Raw genomic sequence first — 18,968 nt, forward strand, 5'->3', positions numbered from 1 at the left:
AACTTCCAGGTTTTAGCTATAATCTTGTGAGAAGACATATTGGAACAGCCATTTTCTTGGCTTTCAGTTTGGTATTAATGTGAGATGGTTTTTGGTCCACTATAGGCTAATTTAAGTGTTCAAGAGAATAATTAAAGTAGGCAAGGTCGAACTTTGGTACTAGGGAGGTTGTGTGTTCAGTATACATTTTCACTTCAATAATATTTTCACCTAACCATGGGTTTCTTTGTATGTGTCCCAGGGTAAGCTGAAGAGTATCTGTGGTCATTTTGGCTTCTGTCCCCATGACTGAAGTATCTATGCCCAATTACAGGCCACTCATGCCACCAATCCCCCTCCTTTTCTGAGGACTCCACTCCTGTAATTATTCCTATTATCTCCCTCCCTCTCTGGCGATTTCCATTAGTGTTTCAGTGTGCTCTAGTATCTCATTGATTTTGACATAAAAGTCTCAGCACCCCAATCTCCTGTCTACCGTCCCACTTCTCTGCTGTCCTTCCCACCTAAGTTTCATCAGGGAGCTGCCACCATCCCTTTCTCGGTCACTGTCTTTTCTGGAAGCCACTCGGCTCAGGTGTCTTCCTCTAGCACGTGAGCTTACTGCCAAGGTTGCAGTGACCTTGCTCTTCCCCAATCCAGGTCCATGTCTCCATTCTCTTGTTGCTTACCATCTCAATAACGTCCAGCATCTTTTCTCCTCACGTGTGGCATGCACTACTCACCTACCCTTCCCTCAACATCTTTTATCTCATTTCGTTCTCCTCTGACTACTTTTCCTCTTCATGACCTCCAAATTCCTGGCACCCTAGGGCTTGACCCCAGGATCTCCTCATCACTGGCTACATTCTCTCCATGGCGATTCCGTCCATCACCAAGGTTTTAAACACAGCTGCCCGCTAACGGGCTGCGGATACATAGCTCATCGGCATCATCTTGTGGCGTTCTGAACTTGGACTCACTATCTACTTGTCCCTCAAACCTGCTCCTCTTCCAACTTTCCCTTCCCAATTAGCTAACACCTCAGGGTCAAAACCCAGAAGGCAATCTGAAGAGTCTCCACCTCTCCTTCCTTCATGCCTCATATCTGGCCCATTAACAAAAATCTCATCGCTACCTTCTACGTACATTTCCAACAGCCCCATATTTCTTGACTTCATAATGTCCACTCTGATTTGAACCATCTCATTTGAATTCTACCCTGAATTCTCCAATAGGCTCTAAATTCTACTAGCCTCTCCCAGGTCAGGAGGGTGCAGCCGGAGTGAGAAGTTTGATTAAAGCCTTCAGTAATGTTTCATTGAACCCTGAACAATCTCCCTGCTCCTTGCCACAGCCTGCAAGGTTGGGGCCACCCTGCCTCCAGTCTCCCTTGGCGCCATCTTTTCCTCCTTCTCAAGGCTTCATCCACACAGGCTTTCTTCCATTTCCTTGAGCACACCAAGGTCATCCGTGCCTTAGGGCCTTGCGTTTGCTGTTCATTTTGTCTGGAACATTTTGCCCCCATGTCTTCACATGACTGCCTCTGTCTTGTCATCCAGGGCTCAGCTCAAATGTCAACTCAATTCAAATGATTTTCCATTTTAAAATAGCCTGAGCAGGCATAATTACATGACTCTATTTAATTTTCTTTATAGCATCCATGGCTCTCTGAAATTCCCTTGCTGTTTATTTACCAGCTTACTGTTTGTGCCTCTGTCCCTCTTTGACTCAACACTCTCCCTGCATTTATTCATACCCATGGAAAGGCCTTGACAGCAGGAGCCTTTTCTGTCTTGTTCTCTCTTGAATAAGTGCATGGCACTTAGTAGAAGCTCAATAAATATTTGGTGAAATGCAGATGAAGGGAAGGGGAGTCAATATTCCTCCTGTCAATCATTCTCAGGAGAAGCTGTCTCTAGGAGGGGCAATAAACACAGAGAGAGCTTTGATGCGTGGAGGGGGGAAGCTCTGGTGCCTGGGAGGGCCTGAGAGCTGAGATTCAGGATTTAAGGTTGGGGATTTAGGCCTCTTGCCCTGGAGGGGGGTTTGTCTGATGCCTGTTAGTGGGATGTGGCTTGCCGCCTCAGAGTCTCTGTTCTTGGCTGCAGGGCCTCCAGTTAAGCTGAGAGGCAGCCCAGAGAAAGCTCAGGAGGTTGGAGCTGGCTCTGGAGCCCTGAGCTATGGATGTTATTTCCTGTCTCATTCTTCTTACAGGGCTGAGGAGGTGAAGTTTAGTCTTAACTGTTCCATGTGGACTTGGCATGGGCATCCCCAGCATCTGGGGAGAATGATAGGAGCAGGCAGTGGCTACAGCAGCTGGAGCTGGGGATTCTGCCATCCTGACCTGTGGAGGGACTGAAGAAGGAAAGCCAAAGGGAAGAAGTGGAAGATGAGTCCCTGCCAGCCCTGGGAAGAACATGAAAAGATGTGGGTCTACCTCATGTGGGTAAGGGTTTACAGTTTCCAAGTGTGGGCTGTTTGTGGGAATGCTATCTCCTTTACACCCCCAGGTTGGTGAGGCTAGGCTTTACATGTGACATTGAAAGATTAGTTTTCATGGCTACATGTGAGAGTCAAGGAGTTAGGAGACAGATCCATCTTCCTTAGTGAATCAGGTAAGGCTTAAGGAAATTACCTAAAGTAGGCAGCTGAGGAGGCAGGAAGGTCAGAGTCATCCAGAGTTCAGAGCTTTTGGGGACATCTTGGCTTCGAATCCCACCCCATCTTTGGCAATATCGCCTGAAGCATCTACTTAACCTTTATGAGCCTCATGAAGTTTAGTGGGCCCCACCTAGTGGGGTTGATGTGTGGATTAAATGAGGTAATCTTAGCACACTGCTGGGCCCGTAACAGGCCCCCTCCCCAGCTGTTCTTCACTGATCTAGGCTAAAGTGCCTAGAGGAGCCATCAAGGAGAATTAAACCAGCTTCCCAGTGACCTGATGGCATGTCAGAGCGCATCTGTTTATCTGGAAGATGACCCGTGTGATTTCCCATGCAGGATGGACTCTACCTTGATCACTCCATTGGTTCTCACTGGCTCCGACCACTGGAGCAGCAAAGCCCGGCCATTATCCCTCTGGTCCACTGTAAAGTTGATCAGTCCACTTGGGGAAGATTCTAAAGTTTTAATCAGAGTCCAGGGGCTTGACACTTGTCCTGCACTGTTCACAGCGACCACGCCCATGTGGTATGTTGTGAATGGTTCTAACCCAAAAAGATGGGCTTCATGGCTTGTTCCCTGTAAGAAAGTTGGCAAATTAGGTATCCTTTAGAAACCAATAGAAGGTTATTCTCTGGACTGCATGGCTGTGTCAGGATGCATGGCATTAACAATGGCATAGATACACAGCAAAGGTTTGAACTCGTGTTGAGGAGATAGTGAGTGTTCTTTCTGCTTGCTCTTGTCCATACTGAATACATCAACTAATGCAATGGTTCTCAACTTCTCACAACCCTGTTAGGGGGTGGGGTCAAACAACCCTTTCACAGAGGTCAATATCAGATATTTACATGATGGTTCATAACAGTAGCAAAATTACAGTTATGAAGTAGCAATGAAATAATTTTATGGTTGGGGTCACCACCACATGGGGAACTATATTAAAGGGTCGCAGCATTAGGAAAGCTGGGAACCACTGAACTAGTGAATGATTTCAGACATGTGGAAAAGTTGCATCAGATGGGACCTGTGGATTTTCAGAGCTTGAAACCTACAAATTGTGGTGCCCATGATGAGAACACATTTTGCTTAATGAAGATCAGTGGCCCCAACTCGCATCCTAGCAACTGTGGAGAAGTGGCCAGCAGGTTAATCGGAAGGCTTTGTGAGACTTAGCAGGAACAATCCTAAACCTCTAATCTGCAATGCTACTTATTTATACATGAGACCCTCCACTCCCCAGCCTCTCCCACTCAATGTGTGGCTATGCATTTATATCTTACAAATTTGATAAAACAAACACAAGAAAACAGCAATGAACCCATTGAACTATAAATGTACAAACACCCTCGGAGAAACCTGTTATTAATGTAAATGTGAAATTATTCCTATTTGTTAGAAGCAGCGTAACTAAAACCATGAAGTGCACCCAAAGTGACTGTTATCTGGGCTTTGAGAATTTCGCCTTTGTTGATCTAAAAGAAGAAAAGGATAGCAGAATTACTTTTGTTTGTTTGTTTGTTTCTGGCTCACAGAGAGACATTTAACATATTTTGCATAACTTAACTGGAGCTAAGAATCTTAACATTCTGAGAGGCCCTGGGGTGTTCTTGCCAATCTGGGCTGGATGGATATGTCTGTTTAAGGTAAGAATTATGCCTGCAACAGGGGTAGCAATATATGCATGAGTAAACACACACACACACACACACACACACACAGGTTTTGAGTTGGGGTATTTTTATTGTGGACCATAACCATCATGTCTAAGTTTCGACTGAGTGATATTAACTTGTAATGATTGGGTTTATTAGATGTTTAAATGTGACATTGGTAGTCTACCAAGTGTTTCTTTTTCTTGATGGGCCAAGGTAGGGAGAGGAAGTTATTTCCCAGGGTAGGTGGCTAAGAACATAGGCACAGTTATGAGGAAGGAATTCTCCTTAATTTGGAATTTTCCAAATGTCGTTTTGGATGAAGGTGAAAAACATATACAACCAAAAAACTGTAGACATTTTTTTTTTTTTTATTCTTTTCTCACATTCTTGGTTTTAAGTTTTTGACTGAGCTATCTCTCTTATTCTGTGAGAAACCTGGGCAGAGGAAATACAATTTCCTTTATGGATCTGAGACTCGTGAAGTCAATTTTCCTGTTTCAGTACGTCCCATTATGATATTACATGCTAACCTCCTGAAATCTTTTAATATTTAAACATTTGCTAAGCGGCCAGACTCTGAAACAAATTTTACAGAAATATTAATTTCTCTTTTTTAAAATATTAAAAGTTAGATCATGAATATTTAAAAACTTATTTCTCCACAACATTGGATTGGTCTTTTAGATAAATACAGCATCGAACCAGGATGACCACAATGAATATTAAATTCGACGATGCTTCCAGTCCTGATTACAAACAGTCTTTTCTGACAAATGATTTCTTTTCTCTGGAAATAGGGCAAACATGGGTAAGATTAATAATGCAAAAAAGAATAATTCTTTGTTCAGAAGATTTGGTAATAGATGCCAATAAAAGCAGTGGCCCCAAAGTGAACCGGAATCACCTCTAACAGATTATGGATGAGAAAGTGGCCTGCTGGGGCACACTTAGAGACAGTTTTTGTCACAAGAAACTGGAAAAGCATGTGGGCTATAAAGCAAAACCATATGTATATTGTCAATAGTGGCACCTGCTCCATTACGGTTTATTTCCTAGCAGAGACTTCCGTTCAGCCCCTAGATGGCAATCCTATCAAACACTTTTTGTAACATGAGTACTTAATGATTAACAGCCGGCTGCTCTATCTTCCAACACACTCCCGGCAACCATTAAAAAAATAACAGAACTGATTTCATTATAGATTCCTTTAATAAACATTTATGGCTCAGATCCTTGAAAGCGAAAGTCTTCAAAATGCCCCTGCCTCAAAACCTCCACCATCGAATGTAGAAATGCAGCCTGTGTGTCTCAAGTTCAAGCTCCTGAATGCCTGGCACAGATGTTTCCAGGTGTGGTCCTGTAAAGGGCGATTTTAATAGTGTTTTTCTTAATCTGGCTTACATTTACCTTACATTATATGAATACAAACACATTTTACCGAAGAACAGGTCTTTTGCTATTTGTTGTTTCTGAAGAGGGCCCCCTTCACTCTTCTCGATTTCCCTCGTGTTTTCCGGGTTTTATATTCGCCCCCTTCCCACTTTTCTCCTTTTCCTCTTTGGATGTTTTCAACTGGTCATTTTTTTTCTCCTTCCTTTTTTAATTTTCATTATTGTATCCTCTCCCACTTCATGATCCTCTCCTATTATTTTAATCACTAAACTTAAACTTTGTATTTGTTGTTTGAGGCCGGGTTTTCATGTATCCAAGGCTGGCTTTGGATTTGCTGTGTAACAGAGAATGACCTTGAACCTTAAATTCTGTGCCCCCCTCCCAAGTTTGAGTGATGGGATTACCAGCAGGGCAGTCACACTCACTTTCATGTGGTGCCAGGTTGAAACCTCGACTTCCTGTATGTAAGGTAAGCTCTCTACCGTTTGGGTGACAACCCGTCCCTAGCGCTTCTTTTGAGCTCCATATATTGTATACTCACCTCTGGGTTATCAATTCACACTCCCGTCCCCTCTTCTTAGCCCCCCCCTTGTCTACACTGGTAACCTTTCCATAGTCTTTATTATCGAAGTTTATCTGCTTTTCTTACACAGCAGATGAAGAGAGAATCTCAGTAAAAGAAGGTGGGAAGAAATTTTTACTGGAACGAATCCTCATCTGATCGCTCCACCTAATAGTTCCGATGAGATTCAGCCTCTTTTACTTTTTAAAATTTATATGCAGACATGTCAGAGCTGGGATACAAATCAGTGTGTCATTTATGAGGCATAAAGACAGGACCCTCTGGAATGCTCGGCCGGTGGAGGTTCTGCTGCCAATTTGAACTACATTTTAACCTCTCAACTCTGCTCTCGTGGACACGTGAAACTACTTGGAGTCTTCAGCACTCTGACAATTTTACACCATCTCCTCTGATTATTTTTGACGACTTGAAATGCCCCAAAGGTGGCCAAGGGGTCAATAGGTTTATGTAGGTTGAAAATGATCAAAAATTACCATTGATCTGTAGCTGTCAATAAAAGGCTGCATGGGGATAGTCCCTGCACAAATGTTTAAACTGCAGAAAGCAACCCAACTTAGTCACCTTTGAGTCTATTGATCTGATGATCCAGCAGTTTCCAGAGCTTTCCCTCTGGTCTTTGTGGTGCATTTTCACTAAGCCCATCTACCTCAGCCGTAAGGAGCTTCTTGAGGCTCCTCGCAGTAATGAAGCCAATGTGGTGAGGCTGGGGGGCTGCTATGCCCATCAAGGAGTATTATGTGCGCTTACTACAATTTGGAAAAGGGCTAATCTTCGTGGGCACCATTCACTTCATCCCCAGTCAATGGGATTTCTTCTGCTTTTGCCTTTTATTTGTTATTCTCACTTTCCTTGGCTCCTTATCCTAAAGTGGATCAGTTCTGGCTTATACATAGGGACCAGCTGTGTGTGTGGGGGCATTCCTTCACCTCTCAGTTCCCATACATGCAAAATCCCAGAGAAAAAGTGACTTTGAAAGGGCTGGGGAGAGCGCTCTGTTGGAAGTATGTGCTGTGTCAGCATGAGGACCTGGGTTCGACCCTAGCACTACAGAAAGTGCTGTGTGGGGAGGTGTATGTGCACAGTCCCAGGGCTGGGGAGTTGGAGACAAGAAGATCCCTGGACCTGCTGTCTAGCCAGCCTAGCTGAATCTGTTAGCCCCAAGTTCAGTGATAGACCCTGCCTCAGAAAAGAAGGTGGAGCATAATCAAAGTAGATACCCTATGTTGACCTCTGGCTTCAACACACATGATCACACATGTACATCCACACACACGTGAGGCACAAAGAGAATTTCAGACCAGCCCATATTAAAACATGCCGACCTCATAGATCCTTTCTCAGCCACATTTTTCTTTCTCATTATGACAAACTCAAGGAAAAGCTATGGATGGGAGCTTGAGTCTCAGACTAGAAGACAAAAGCATGAGAAGCTATCTGGGGTCCCCTGTACTGTTTCCTAAAGACTCGGGTTTAGAGGGAACAGCTGCGGTCAACTGAATGCCTTTTCTATGCTCTAACACTCACAAAATATTTATCCAGTTTTCTTAAGCCCAGATAATCTGATTTGTCAGTTCTGTGGGACCTTTTTTTTTCTTTTTCTTTTCCATTTAGAAAAGTAACATTTGAGTTCCTCAAAGGTTGATTAACATATTTGCATCTAGTATTTATTTTGCATGAGTGAAATCAGTCTTAAGAGATGATGCCTTTACCACTCATTAGCAACATCTCAACCTTGGATAATTAAACTAAGACTTCCAAGGCTGAGAAGTGGCAACTTTATCAGGAAATTTCTACTGGTTTCACACACACATCAACGTCATCACAGCTTCCTCTGCTCTGTGAAGGCAGGAGAAGACATTTATGGATGTTGTTCCACATGCATGCAGAACTGTTGTAAATCAAAGATCAATTCACAGTACAAGAAAGGAAAACAAGATACATCCTAGTCTCCTGGTCTGTGGTTTCATGTGTGTGTGCAAGGTGCTATCACTATGTAATGAGTTGGAGCTGCCTAGATGGTGAGAGAAACACGTGGCATTGTCAGTGAGCAGCTCCATTCAAGTCTTAAATGCTGTTAAAAATTACATTTAAAAATTTGTTCTCCCTCTGTATTTCTCTGTCTGTTGTAGCTGAAGTATTCCTGGTCCCACCCAGCTCCCATGGTCCCACACCAAGTAAACACACAGAGGCTTATATTAATTAAAACTATTTGGCCATTAGCTCAGGCTTACCACTGACTAGCTCTTACATTTAAACTAACCTGTAATTCTTACTTATGTTTAGCCATGTGGCTTGGTATCTTTTCTCAGTTCTGCCTTCACATCTTGCTTCCTCTGTGTCTGGCTGGTGACTCCTGACTCAGCCTTCTTGTTCCCAGAATTCTCCTCTCTGCTTATCCTGCTTATACTATACTTCCTGCCTGGCTACTGGCCAATCAGCATTTTATTTATCAACAAAATCAGAGCAACACATTCACAGCATACAGAGTGATATCCATAGCAGTCTGTCTGTCTGTCTCTGTTTCTCTGCCCACCCTCGTCTCTCTCTCTGTCTCTCTCATTGTGTGTGTGTGTGTGTGTGTGTGTGTGTGTGTGGTGCATGTGCGTATGAGTGTGTGTGTGTGTGTGTGTGTGTGTGTGTGTGTGTGTGATGGTGATTGTGGTCATGGTCAGTGGACAACCTGTGGGAGTTGGTTCTCTCCTTCCACCATGTGGGTCCTGAGGACCTAGGTAAGAAGAAGGTGTCTTTGCCCTTTGAGCTTCTCACTGGCCCCACATTCTTTAAACATTTTGAGTCTTTTGTGCACAAAAGGCTTTCTGAATATAGACCATGGATGGAAAACAGATGGAATGGATTCTGAATATCTTAGAATGGAATGGAGCTGGCCCGCACTGCAGAGATGCACACAATTCTGAACCGGGTTCTACGATCTGTGAGGAAAACACAGAGGGGCCTTTTTGAGTTTTAAAGAGAGGAGGTGAAACTTTGGAGAAGATGTAAATTGGAAGTGGTGTTGAGTTCAGGACAGGAAAGAAGCGGAGTCTCACTAGAGGTTACTGAGTGGCCAGTCAGGAAGGAGAGTGGAGGTTAAGCTGAGGAGGATGGGTGGCAGAACTGGAGGGGCTCTGGATGTCACCAGGAAGTGACTTCAGACGAAAATATGTAAGAAATGATTGTCTGCAAAGAGTTCTGCACCACAGTTGATGCATAATGTACAGGCTTGAACATTTTGCCCTGTAGTGCTGTGGCCTGATGAGAATGTGACTCAACTGCTCCTCAGCTGGTAAGAAGAGCCCACCACCCTATCAGGTAACTGGAGAATGACTTCCTGGGTGACAGGCTGGAAAACCTTTGCTAAACCATCTACTTCAAAACTTTGTAATTAGTTTTTAGAAACAACAATAACAACAAAAAAAGGGCTTTTCCAGCAAGTTCCTGTGTGATTTCTTTATGTTCTGCAACCGGATCATGTACAGTCTCTCCATCTAGCTGTGGTGGGAAAGCAAGAGCCGTGCAAACAGCCTATACTGTTTTGTTGGGACTGGGGATTTTGTTTAATAATCCGTGACTTCTGGGAACAGCCTTCTCCACTCCTGCAGAGTACCTCGACATACCGTGATGTAGTAGAGAACCCTACATCTGTGCACATGAAAGCAACCCTAATCAAACTCAGGGGCTTAAAGGCATAAAGACATAAAAGTAGGAGGGTGACAGATTGGGAAGAAGGGGTAAGAGGAATGAAGGGTGTATATGATCAAACCACATTATATATTTTATAAAATTGTCAAATAAATAGATTTAAAGATACCTTTTAAAAAAAATCTTACTGAGCTGTGAAACCGGCAAATTGCAAGAATGAGTGGCCTGGCAAGACACACCCACTGATGCAAGAGTGGTATGGATGTCACGGGAGTAACCAAACGCCCTCTGATTGGATTGAAGCCCTGCTTCACATGATGAAACCCACACTGGTCACAGCTGTAGGCACAAGAGCCTGCGACTAGACAGGTCACAGGCCCCTAGCTAAGTGGACATAGTATTCAATGGGCTTTTGATTGATTGTTATATCCGTAGATTATGTTTTCCCACACCTCATTAGAGAAGTTCCTATTTGTAGTAGATGGCAGCTAACACAGAGACCGACAACTGGCCAAGGTACAGAGAATAAGGGACTATAGAAGGATTATCTCCCAATGTAGTATCTGTACTGCACTCTCTCCTTCCAAGGCCCAGGGGTCATTAAGACTATGGGAGCCAGAGGTAGTGAGTAAATACAAGGAAAGAATGTCTTCCAAACAGGACAGGGCCGTGGCACAAGTGAGCTCACAGTGGCTGTGACAGCATGCACAAGCCTTGTGTAAGCTCAGGCCAGACCGAATCCAAGCATGGAGAGGGGAGGTGGATATGAAGTCCCACCCCCAGCTGAGGAGCTGCTGGACCAGAAGCTGCTGGGAGAAGGAGAGTCATTTCTTTAAGAATATTGCCATTGAGCACTTGAGAGATTGGCCCCTGTACCTTGCCTGGGCAACACAACAGAGCTGGCTCTAGTGGTGTAGGTGTGGGAGAGCTGACCTTGAGATCTGGAAAGCAGCAGAACTGGCCTCACCCCTCACTCATTGATGCAAGAGGTGAATTAGCGGGGCAGTGCTGGAGAGCTCCCGCTGGTGGGGAGCACTGGCAGATGGACCAACCCTGCAGCTGCCCAGGCCCAGAACCAGAGTGATGACTTGGCCTGCCCCAACATCCACCCCATCTATGATCTGCTGGAGCATGTGAAGGGACCGGTCCTGCAGACCCAAAGCTGCAGGATCTCCACAACACAGGGCAACAACAGGATATCAAGAAGAGTCCCAGTGAGGGCCCAGCATCGATGGTGTAGTAGAAACCAGAGGCCTCGAACCAGACCAATGACTTTGCAATGAACAATTGCAAGTAATGATATATGGACCGAAGGGGTTTACTGTGTTGAGCTTCTATGACAAGATTTTTAATATTTTTCTTTTTTTCTCTAAATTTTGTTTTGTTTTTTGGGGGGAGGTGTGCAGGGGCGGAGGGCAGATGTGAAGGAATGGGGAAATGAATGAGATCAAGATACATGATATAAAAGACACATAGAATAAATAATAAGTAAGGAAAGAATCATAAAAAGATATATTATAAGCTAAACTTTTAGAATCATAAAACAACCAAAAGAATATTATCACTGGTAGGTTGACCATACCCCAGTAGAAAGCCACACATGGGCAGCACAGATTGGATCTGATGGATGGAGTGGGAAGGAGGACACAAAGTTGGGTGGGTAGGGGAGAGCGGTGGATCTGGGAGGAGCCAGGGGAGGGGTAAATATGGTTAAAATTCATTGTATGAAATTCTCAAAGAACTGATTTTTTAAAAAAAGGAAAAAAAAGAAAAAAAAAACCATGAGTTTTCTTTTGTAAAACAAAACATGTCTGCTGAGAGAGTTCAGTGTAGAAAGTGCTTGCTGCAGCGTGAGGAAGGACCTGAAGTCAGATCTCCTGGAAGAAAAGACCCAGGAGTGGCCATGTACACTGTAACCTCAGCTGACTGGTCTATCCAAAATGAAGAGTTCTGCATTCAATGAGAAACCCTGGCTTAGGAAAATAAGGTGAAGAAGTAATTGAGGACAGCCAGCATCAACCTGCACAGGTGTCTGCATGGGCAAGCGTGCTTACATACACACACACACACACACACACACACACACACACACACACACACACGGACACACGGACACACGGACACATGGACACAGGTAGACACACACATAGTTACACACACACATAGACAGATACAGACACACATAGACACACATAGACACACAGACAGACACACACATACAGACATACAGGTAGACACATACACACATAGACAGACAGACAGATACACATACAGACACACAGATGGACACATACATGAATACAAACATAAAATGAGTGTTGAGAAGATAGAAAGTGAGTTGAACTAAAACTGCGTGCTCTGTCCTCTCTTGAATCACACTTGCCCCGTTTGGACTTTCCTGTATTGGGCACATGTCTGTGTGGAGCTAGCCACATCCTTACACCAGCATCTTGCAAAGATCAAACATCTGCAAAGTACCCAGAAAAGGTTAGAGCGACCGCTGATGGCTGGGGAGCAAGGCTAGCTCACAGGCCATGCAAAGCATTCTTAGCACTGACACTAACGCTGCAGTATTCAAGTGCAAGACCTAAAGAATGTATAAGCACAGGACCCCTTCCCACACGACGGTGATGTGTGTTATTGTAGTCTAGGCAGGGGCCCTTTACTGTAACTATTATACATTCCTGACGTGAAACATTCAGCTGTTAGACCTGTGCATTCCTTAATGCCTTCACTTGTCCAAACATCTACACCAGCAGTTATCAACCTGTGGGTCGTGACCCCTTTGGGGTGGAACAACCGTTTCACAGGAGTCACATATAAGATACCTCACATAACAGACACATTATGACTCATACCAGTAGCAAAATTACAGTTATGAGGTAGCAACAAAAATAGTTTTATGATTGGTGGTCACTACAACATGAGGAACTATATTACAGAGTCTCAGCATTAGGAAGATTGAGAACCACTGATCTACACAGAGAGAAGAAGGATGATAAGGGGAGAGAGCATTTCTTCTCTCTCTAAATGTATCATTGATTTCATAGTGAGAGGGGTCAGTAGAAGATAAAGATTCAACTCACAGATACTTTCTTTACTGGAAAATTGGCTGTATCAATCAATAAAGCAAAAACTAGAATCCTTACAATATGTACAATGATGTCCCATTACCATAAAACACCATAAAAACACTGAGGAAAAAAAAAGAATGGCTGGAAATGGCACATTTGTCAAAGGGGAAGATGAAAAAAATTAAATTTGTGATAATTAAATTTTAAAGTGGCAAATCAGTCACACTAAATATTAAAGAGCAGCACTTCTGATCTATCAAAATTAAAAGTGTGCATCGTCTGTGACCCAGCAGTTCCACCCTGATAGTCTATTCTATGGGAAGCTAGAAGAACTGTTGATAACATACATGGAAGAGTCTTTCCCCAGCCAGTGTGCAGTATTTATGCAACTGTAACTGACATTCAAGAGCTTACTGATGTCTGACACCCTCCTAACTTCCGAAGAAATCCCAGGAAATAAGGACAAGCTCATTCAGTTCTATGTTACCATGAGGGGAATAGAAAGGGGAGAGGGAGGATAAAGGATGGAGAGAGGAAGAGAGAGGGAGAGGGAGGAGGGGAGGGGAAGGAGGGCCATCACAAGGGCACTGCAGGAAATTCTGAAGAGAGTGAGACAGCAAGAGGTACCACGTGGTGTCTGGCCTTGTGTAACAGGGACGGGCCAGTGAGGTCACTGGTTTGGCAGGCAAGGAAGGTCCTTGAGGAAGTTGTGCTCCGGAGAGAATACAGAGGATTCTAGCCTAGTGAGGCACCAGGGCCGACACACAGAGGCAGAAAGGAATTGCTTACTGCTCTAAGGTGGGACCGAGCTTGGCGGTTAGCTGATAGGAGTGTGTGCCCAGGCGACAAGAGAGGGTCAAAGTGATGGGCAGGGGTCAGATGTGTGAACCCTGTGGGCTGAGTTGACTCCAGGTTCTGTGGGAAAGCCAGGGAGCGGCACCATCTCATTGAGCCTTAACGTGATCATCCGAGTCCTTTGAGACACTTAGGTGGCTGTGAGTCTGCTCAGGCTGATAACAAAATACCACAGAGTGTAGAAAATCTTCCATGGCTATTAGTGTCTCATCTGAGGGACTCCTAACACTTCACTAGGAGCAAATGCTCCTGAGTCAGGTGATGTCTCTTCCATTTTGAGGACTGGTGAGTCACAGAGTTGCTCTATTACTCTATTTTCTGTAACCCCACTTATACAAGAGAGGTTCATTTCCTGCTTTGAGTGGGCTTGTTTGTTTGTCTGTATCATCTTTGCTTCCCTAGCGTCAAGAAGGTGGAAGCAGCTACGGCTCTGCCCTGGGACTTTGAAAGGGTTCCTAGACACACTCATTGCTTCTAGAGTCTACTTCATTGTCAGGGTCAAGTAGAAGGATCAAAGTCGAATCTATCATTTGCAAGGCCGAGGAATGCTGGACCGGATCTGGTCAGGAAGCACAGGAGGTCCCAACTCCATGGCCTCAGCAGTACTCCTGCAGGCTCTGTCCTGCTCACCCCACACCTTCAGGCTCTCCCTGCTCACCTGCTCCTTCAGGCTCTCCCTGCTCACCATGCTCCTTCAGGCTCTCCCTGCTCACCATGCTCCTTCAGGCTCTCCCTGCTCACCATGCTCCTTCAGGCTCTTCCTGCTCACATGCTCCTTCAGGCTCTTCCTGCTCACCATGCTCCTTCAGGCTCTCCCTGCTCACATGCTCCTTCAGGCTCTTCCTGCTCACCATGCTCCTTCAGGCTCTCCCTGCTCACCATGCTCTTTCAGGCTCTCCCTGCTCACCATGCACCCCTGCCCTTTGACTCAGGACACTGCCTGATGGAGCTTTGCATTTGCAGACAGTGTGCCCTATTCAGAGTGCCCTTTCAAGCTTAGGAACTCCTCACCATCTCAAAAACACAAATTCAATGCCAGTTCCATTTGGAAGAGTTTGAGTCCCCAGACAGTCATTTCCTCTCATTCTCTGCTTGTTCTCTTGCTCTTACTTTGTGTTATCGTGATCAGTTTACCTGTCTTTTCTTCCGACTAGGTCTTGAGTCTTAGAGGACAGAGACGGGGGATACAGAATGTTCTTAGCACCATATGGGTGCTCAATAGATGTCTGCTGGATGCATAAATTATCTTTTATTTAAATACATTATCTTATTGGCAATATGCTAGCAATTTTGAGGGAAAAAAAGAATATCATGGCATATATCTAATGTTTTCTAATCCATCTATAAAAAAACTCCTTGATAAAAACAAAATGACTATATATCCCTAAGAGGGTTATTTATATATCCCTAAGAGGAAAAAAAAGTATTTCTAATTAAATGAAAATATAAAACTTTAGAGTTTTAAATTTTATATTTGTTGACACTCTTAATTTAAGCTTATATGAATGTAGGTATTGTTTTTTAAAAAAGTCACACACAGTGTGGCTGATTCTGGCCTATTTTGTGTTTATGATAGCTTTTAATTTGAATGCCAGCATCACCTCTTTGAAGAGAGTTTAAGTGGTAATTAAATGCAATGCGAGCGAGCAGCAGTACCAGCGGCGAGCGCAGCTCGGCTGAAGTGTGCATGCTCGGCATTGGTCAAGTCTGTGCAGGCACCAGCAATGACAAGCACAGGACAACTGTCACCTATAGCACAGGAGAGAGCTGGATGCCCATGATCAGAGCTGGAGAAATGTGGTGGGAAAAGTTCACCCCAAAATAGCAATGTGATTTCCGACTATCCTTTCCAAACAGGGAAGGGGCACCTCCCAACCCCCGCCACCAGCCCCCAGCGAACAGCCAGTGCATGAGTTCATTTGGCAGAGTGACTGGACTTGTTTTTTGGTCACAACACTCATGGGACCACAAGGCTGGTTAAGAGGCAGCCGAAGCATACTGCTACTCAATCAGAGTGTGACAGCCAGGATGCTAATCAAAACCAAATGGGCACGGGAAACTCCGTGACTCTTGGGGTGGAGAACGCATCCTCGGGTGTTAGGCTAGCAGGCATGGCTGCTCTGAAAGATACGTCTGACCCCTGTAACCAGTGACCAGTACTGCTCTCAAAATCTCTCACAGTGTAAGTTCTTTATCCTCTGAATTCTTTCCCTACAAAGTATTTTGTTTTAAAGGGTTAAAACACACAGAGCTTTCCAAGTCATATATATACATGTATATGTATATATATTACACACACACATGCTCACACACACGGGGGAGGGAGGGAGGGAGAGGGAGAGAGAGAGAGAGAGAGAGAGAGAGAGAGAGAGAGAGAGAGAGAGAGAGAGAGAACATTATCTTCATTTTCAGGAAGAAGATGGATGAGAAGGTGAGAAGGTAGTTGAAGCAAACTGTCCATGCTCATCAAATTATTAGGGCTGAATCAGGATTTGATGGGAGGCATTCAGACTAGAGAGTCTGTGCTCATGACCTTGCAGGCATTTGGGATATGACTTCATACCTCTTACTGTCTCCACTAATGACACCAGACTTTGTAAGGCAAAGCTATGGTGTGTCACGTCTTCCTTTCAGCAAATCAAGAAAGGCCTCCTAACTGCCGTGTGGCCCAGGCTTGCCTACAGCCTTTTCCCTTCTGAGGGGTCAGGCTGTACAATAAAATAAAGACATTAGAAGGATTGTTTTAGAAATAAGGACTCTGGGCCTGGAGTGAGAGCTGTCAATGAGGTACACGACCTGCAAACCCAATTCCCTCCTATAAAATTCTGGGTGTGGTGACACATGCTTATATTATAATCCTAGCACCAGCGGGGTGAAGAAAGGTAAATCCTTGGGGCCTGCTGACCATCTAGCCAGCCTGCTTGGTGAGCTGTAGGCCAATGAAAGACACATTTTAAAAAACGAGGTGGATGGCACCTGAGATGTGACAGTTAAGGTTGTCTTCTGGCCTTCACATACATACATACATACACACACACACACACACACATACACACACACAGACACACACACACACACAGACACACGCACACACACACACACGCACACACACAAGCACCCTAACACATATATATATATGCACACACACATACACAAGCACCCTAATACACTTACATGCACACACACACACACAAAATACACATAAATGCACACGAAACCAACAACAACATCCCTGATGATTTGGCAATGAATCAGGGGAAATAAGCATAAAAGACAAAAATATGACAGTTGAGGTTGACAGAGGAGTTGTCAAAGGGAAAGCATTGAGAACATCCGTAGCTCACTTGTACCAGGCTCCACACAGTTAACTGTCCATCAAACATTAGACCCAGATGGTTGGGTAGACTTCAGTGGCACACATCAGCAGTTGTGGCATGGTGATATTGAGTTGTTGCTTGAAAAATATTTTAATATAATAGGATTTAAAATTTCCCCCTTTCTTTGGATTTTTCGGTTAATATTGGAATTAAATTAAAGCATTAAGTCAACCAGCTTAGCGTAAAGCAAATTATGTCAGGTTTAGCGTTGAGAGCTTTGTTATAGCATATCTATTGACTCAAGCTTATTAACTCATAAATCCTCTGGTTTTAGATTATGATCTATTGATTATCTGCTTTTATTTGCGTTTTAAATGAATAAACAAAAGGGAATGATCAGAGTTTAGTCATTATACCTTAAGAGAAAATGTACTTAAGCTAAGCATACTCAATTAAAAATAAAAACAACTTCTATTTGTTTTGAGAACTCATTGTGGTTTTCCTCTCATCTAGGTAGATCCAAGACGGTTTTCAACTTATACGTTTTTCTTAGATATTTCAACAGAACAGGGAAAAATTCTCACTGAAGACAGAAGGCATGCTGTGGATTTGGTGTTTCATCAGAACAGGGAGAAGTTCTCACTGAGGACAGAAGGCATGCTGTGGATCTGGTGTTTCACCAGAACAGAGAAAAATTCTCACTGAGGACAGAAGGCATGCTGTGGATTTGGTATTTTGAGTGCTTAATTCATTGTTCCAGAATTCATGATTTTTACTTTTTTTTATTTTTCAAACAGATAAAAATAAATTCCTGTTTCATAAGAAATAGCAACATTCCCTTAAAGTCCTGTGACTAACATCTGGTGGAAGAGGCAATTTTGAGATTCTAGAACCTTCAACAAAACAAGAATTCCTTGGTGACAATGACTGAAGCCCAGGTCTTGGCTTCATCCCTCACCCCAGGGACACTTTAGGCACACAACCTAATTGTTCTGAGTCTTGGCACCTAACAGTTACTAACTTCCTCATGAACTTTGAGAAGTAGCTGACCATTCTGAAAGTGCCCAGCATACCTTTGTCACTCAAGAGCAATGATTTCAGTGTGACCTTCCTCCTGGGAGCTACTAAGGAATCCTGGGGTTCCCATGACTCAGAGGAGCAGCTGTTTACCTTGGCTTTGTGCTTCGTCCACAGTGCTGACATCAGTTGAAGACCTGAAGGCCTCTGACGCTTCAGGCGGATACTTTAATAGCTATTTCTTCCCAGCACTGCTCTGAGCACTGAGGGAGCAGGGAAGGAACTTGGAGTGCACACATCTTAGATCCTATTCCTTAGGAACAAGACGCTTCACATTCAGAAAACTCATATACAGAGAGATGGGAACCAAGCACTGAAGGTGTATGTAGGTGGAGTCCCCAAATGCTGCACAGCAGCATTGGGCTTTAAACATCAACACACAGGAAAAGTAGTAGATCCAGGAGCAGATGTATTCAATCTGTAGACCACAGGCTGTATGCATCCTAAGACAGCTGTGAACGTGGCCCCGTGTGTTTCCAGGTGACAGTGTCCTGTCACTGTCTCAGGCTGAATGATTTCATTTAAATTCTCTGCTTAGCTTAAAGACTACAGTGAAACAAACCAATGTAAATCTAAGTGTTTTCCTTGGTGTATAAAATATTCGCACTGCTGCTCCCTCCCGTGTAACTTATAAGATCTCATATAATGGCTTACACCGCAAAGGACGCTCATGGAGAGGGATGCAGGCGCTGTGGGTACAAGGAGTTACCCACACCATGGAAGGGATGTGGTG

The 18,968-nt window shown here is 44.0% G+C and overlaps 1 protein-coding gene across 1 annotated transcript in view; it reads right to left on the reverse strand.

The window, feature by feature from the left end:
* The window catches only part of Ush2a (usherin), a 697,985-nt gene that overhangs the window by 51,769 nt on the left and 627,248 nt on the right, over positions 1-18,968 (reverse strand). Inside the window, exon 61 of the mRNA XM_059281179.1 lies at positions 2,992-3,219. Coding sequence (XP_059137162.1) covers positions 2,992-3,219 — 228 coding nt within the window. The remainder of the gene's footprint in view (positions 1-2,991; positions 3,220-18,968) is intronic.

This window comes from Peromyscus eremicus, chromosome 15, assembly GCF_949786415.1.
Source record: "Peromyscus eremicus chromosome 15, PerEre_H2_v1, whole genome shotgun sequence".
NCBI classification, from domain to species: domain Eukaryota; kingdom Metazoa; phylum Chordata; class Mammalia; order Rodentia; family Cricetidae; genus Peromyscus; species Peromyscus eremicus.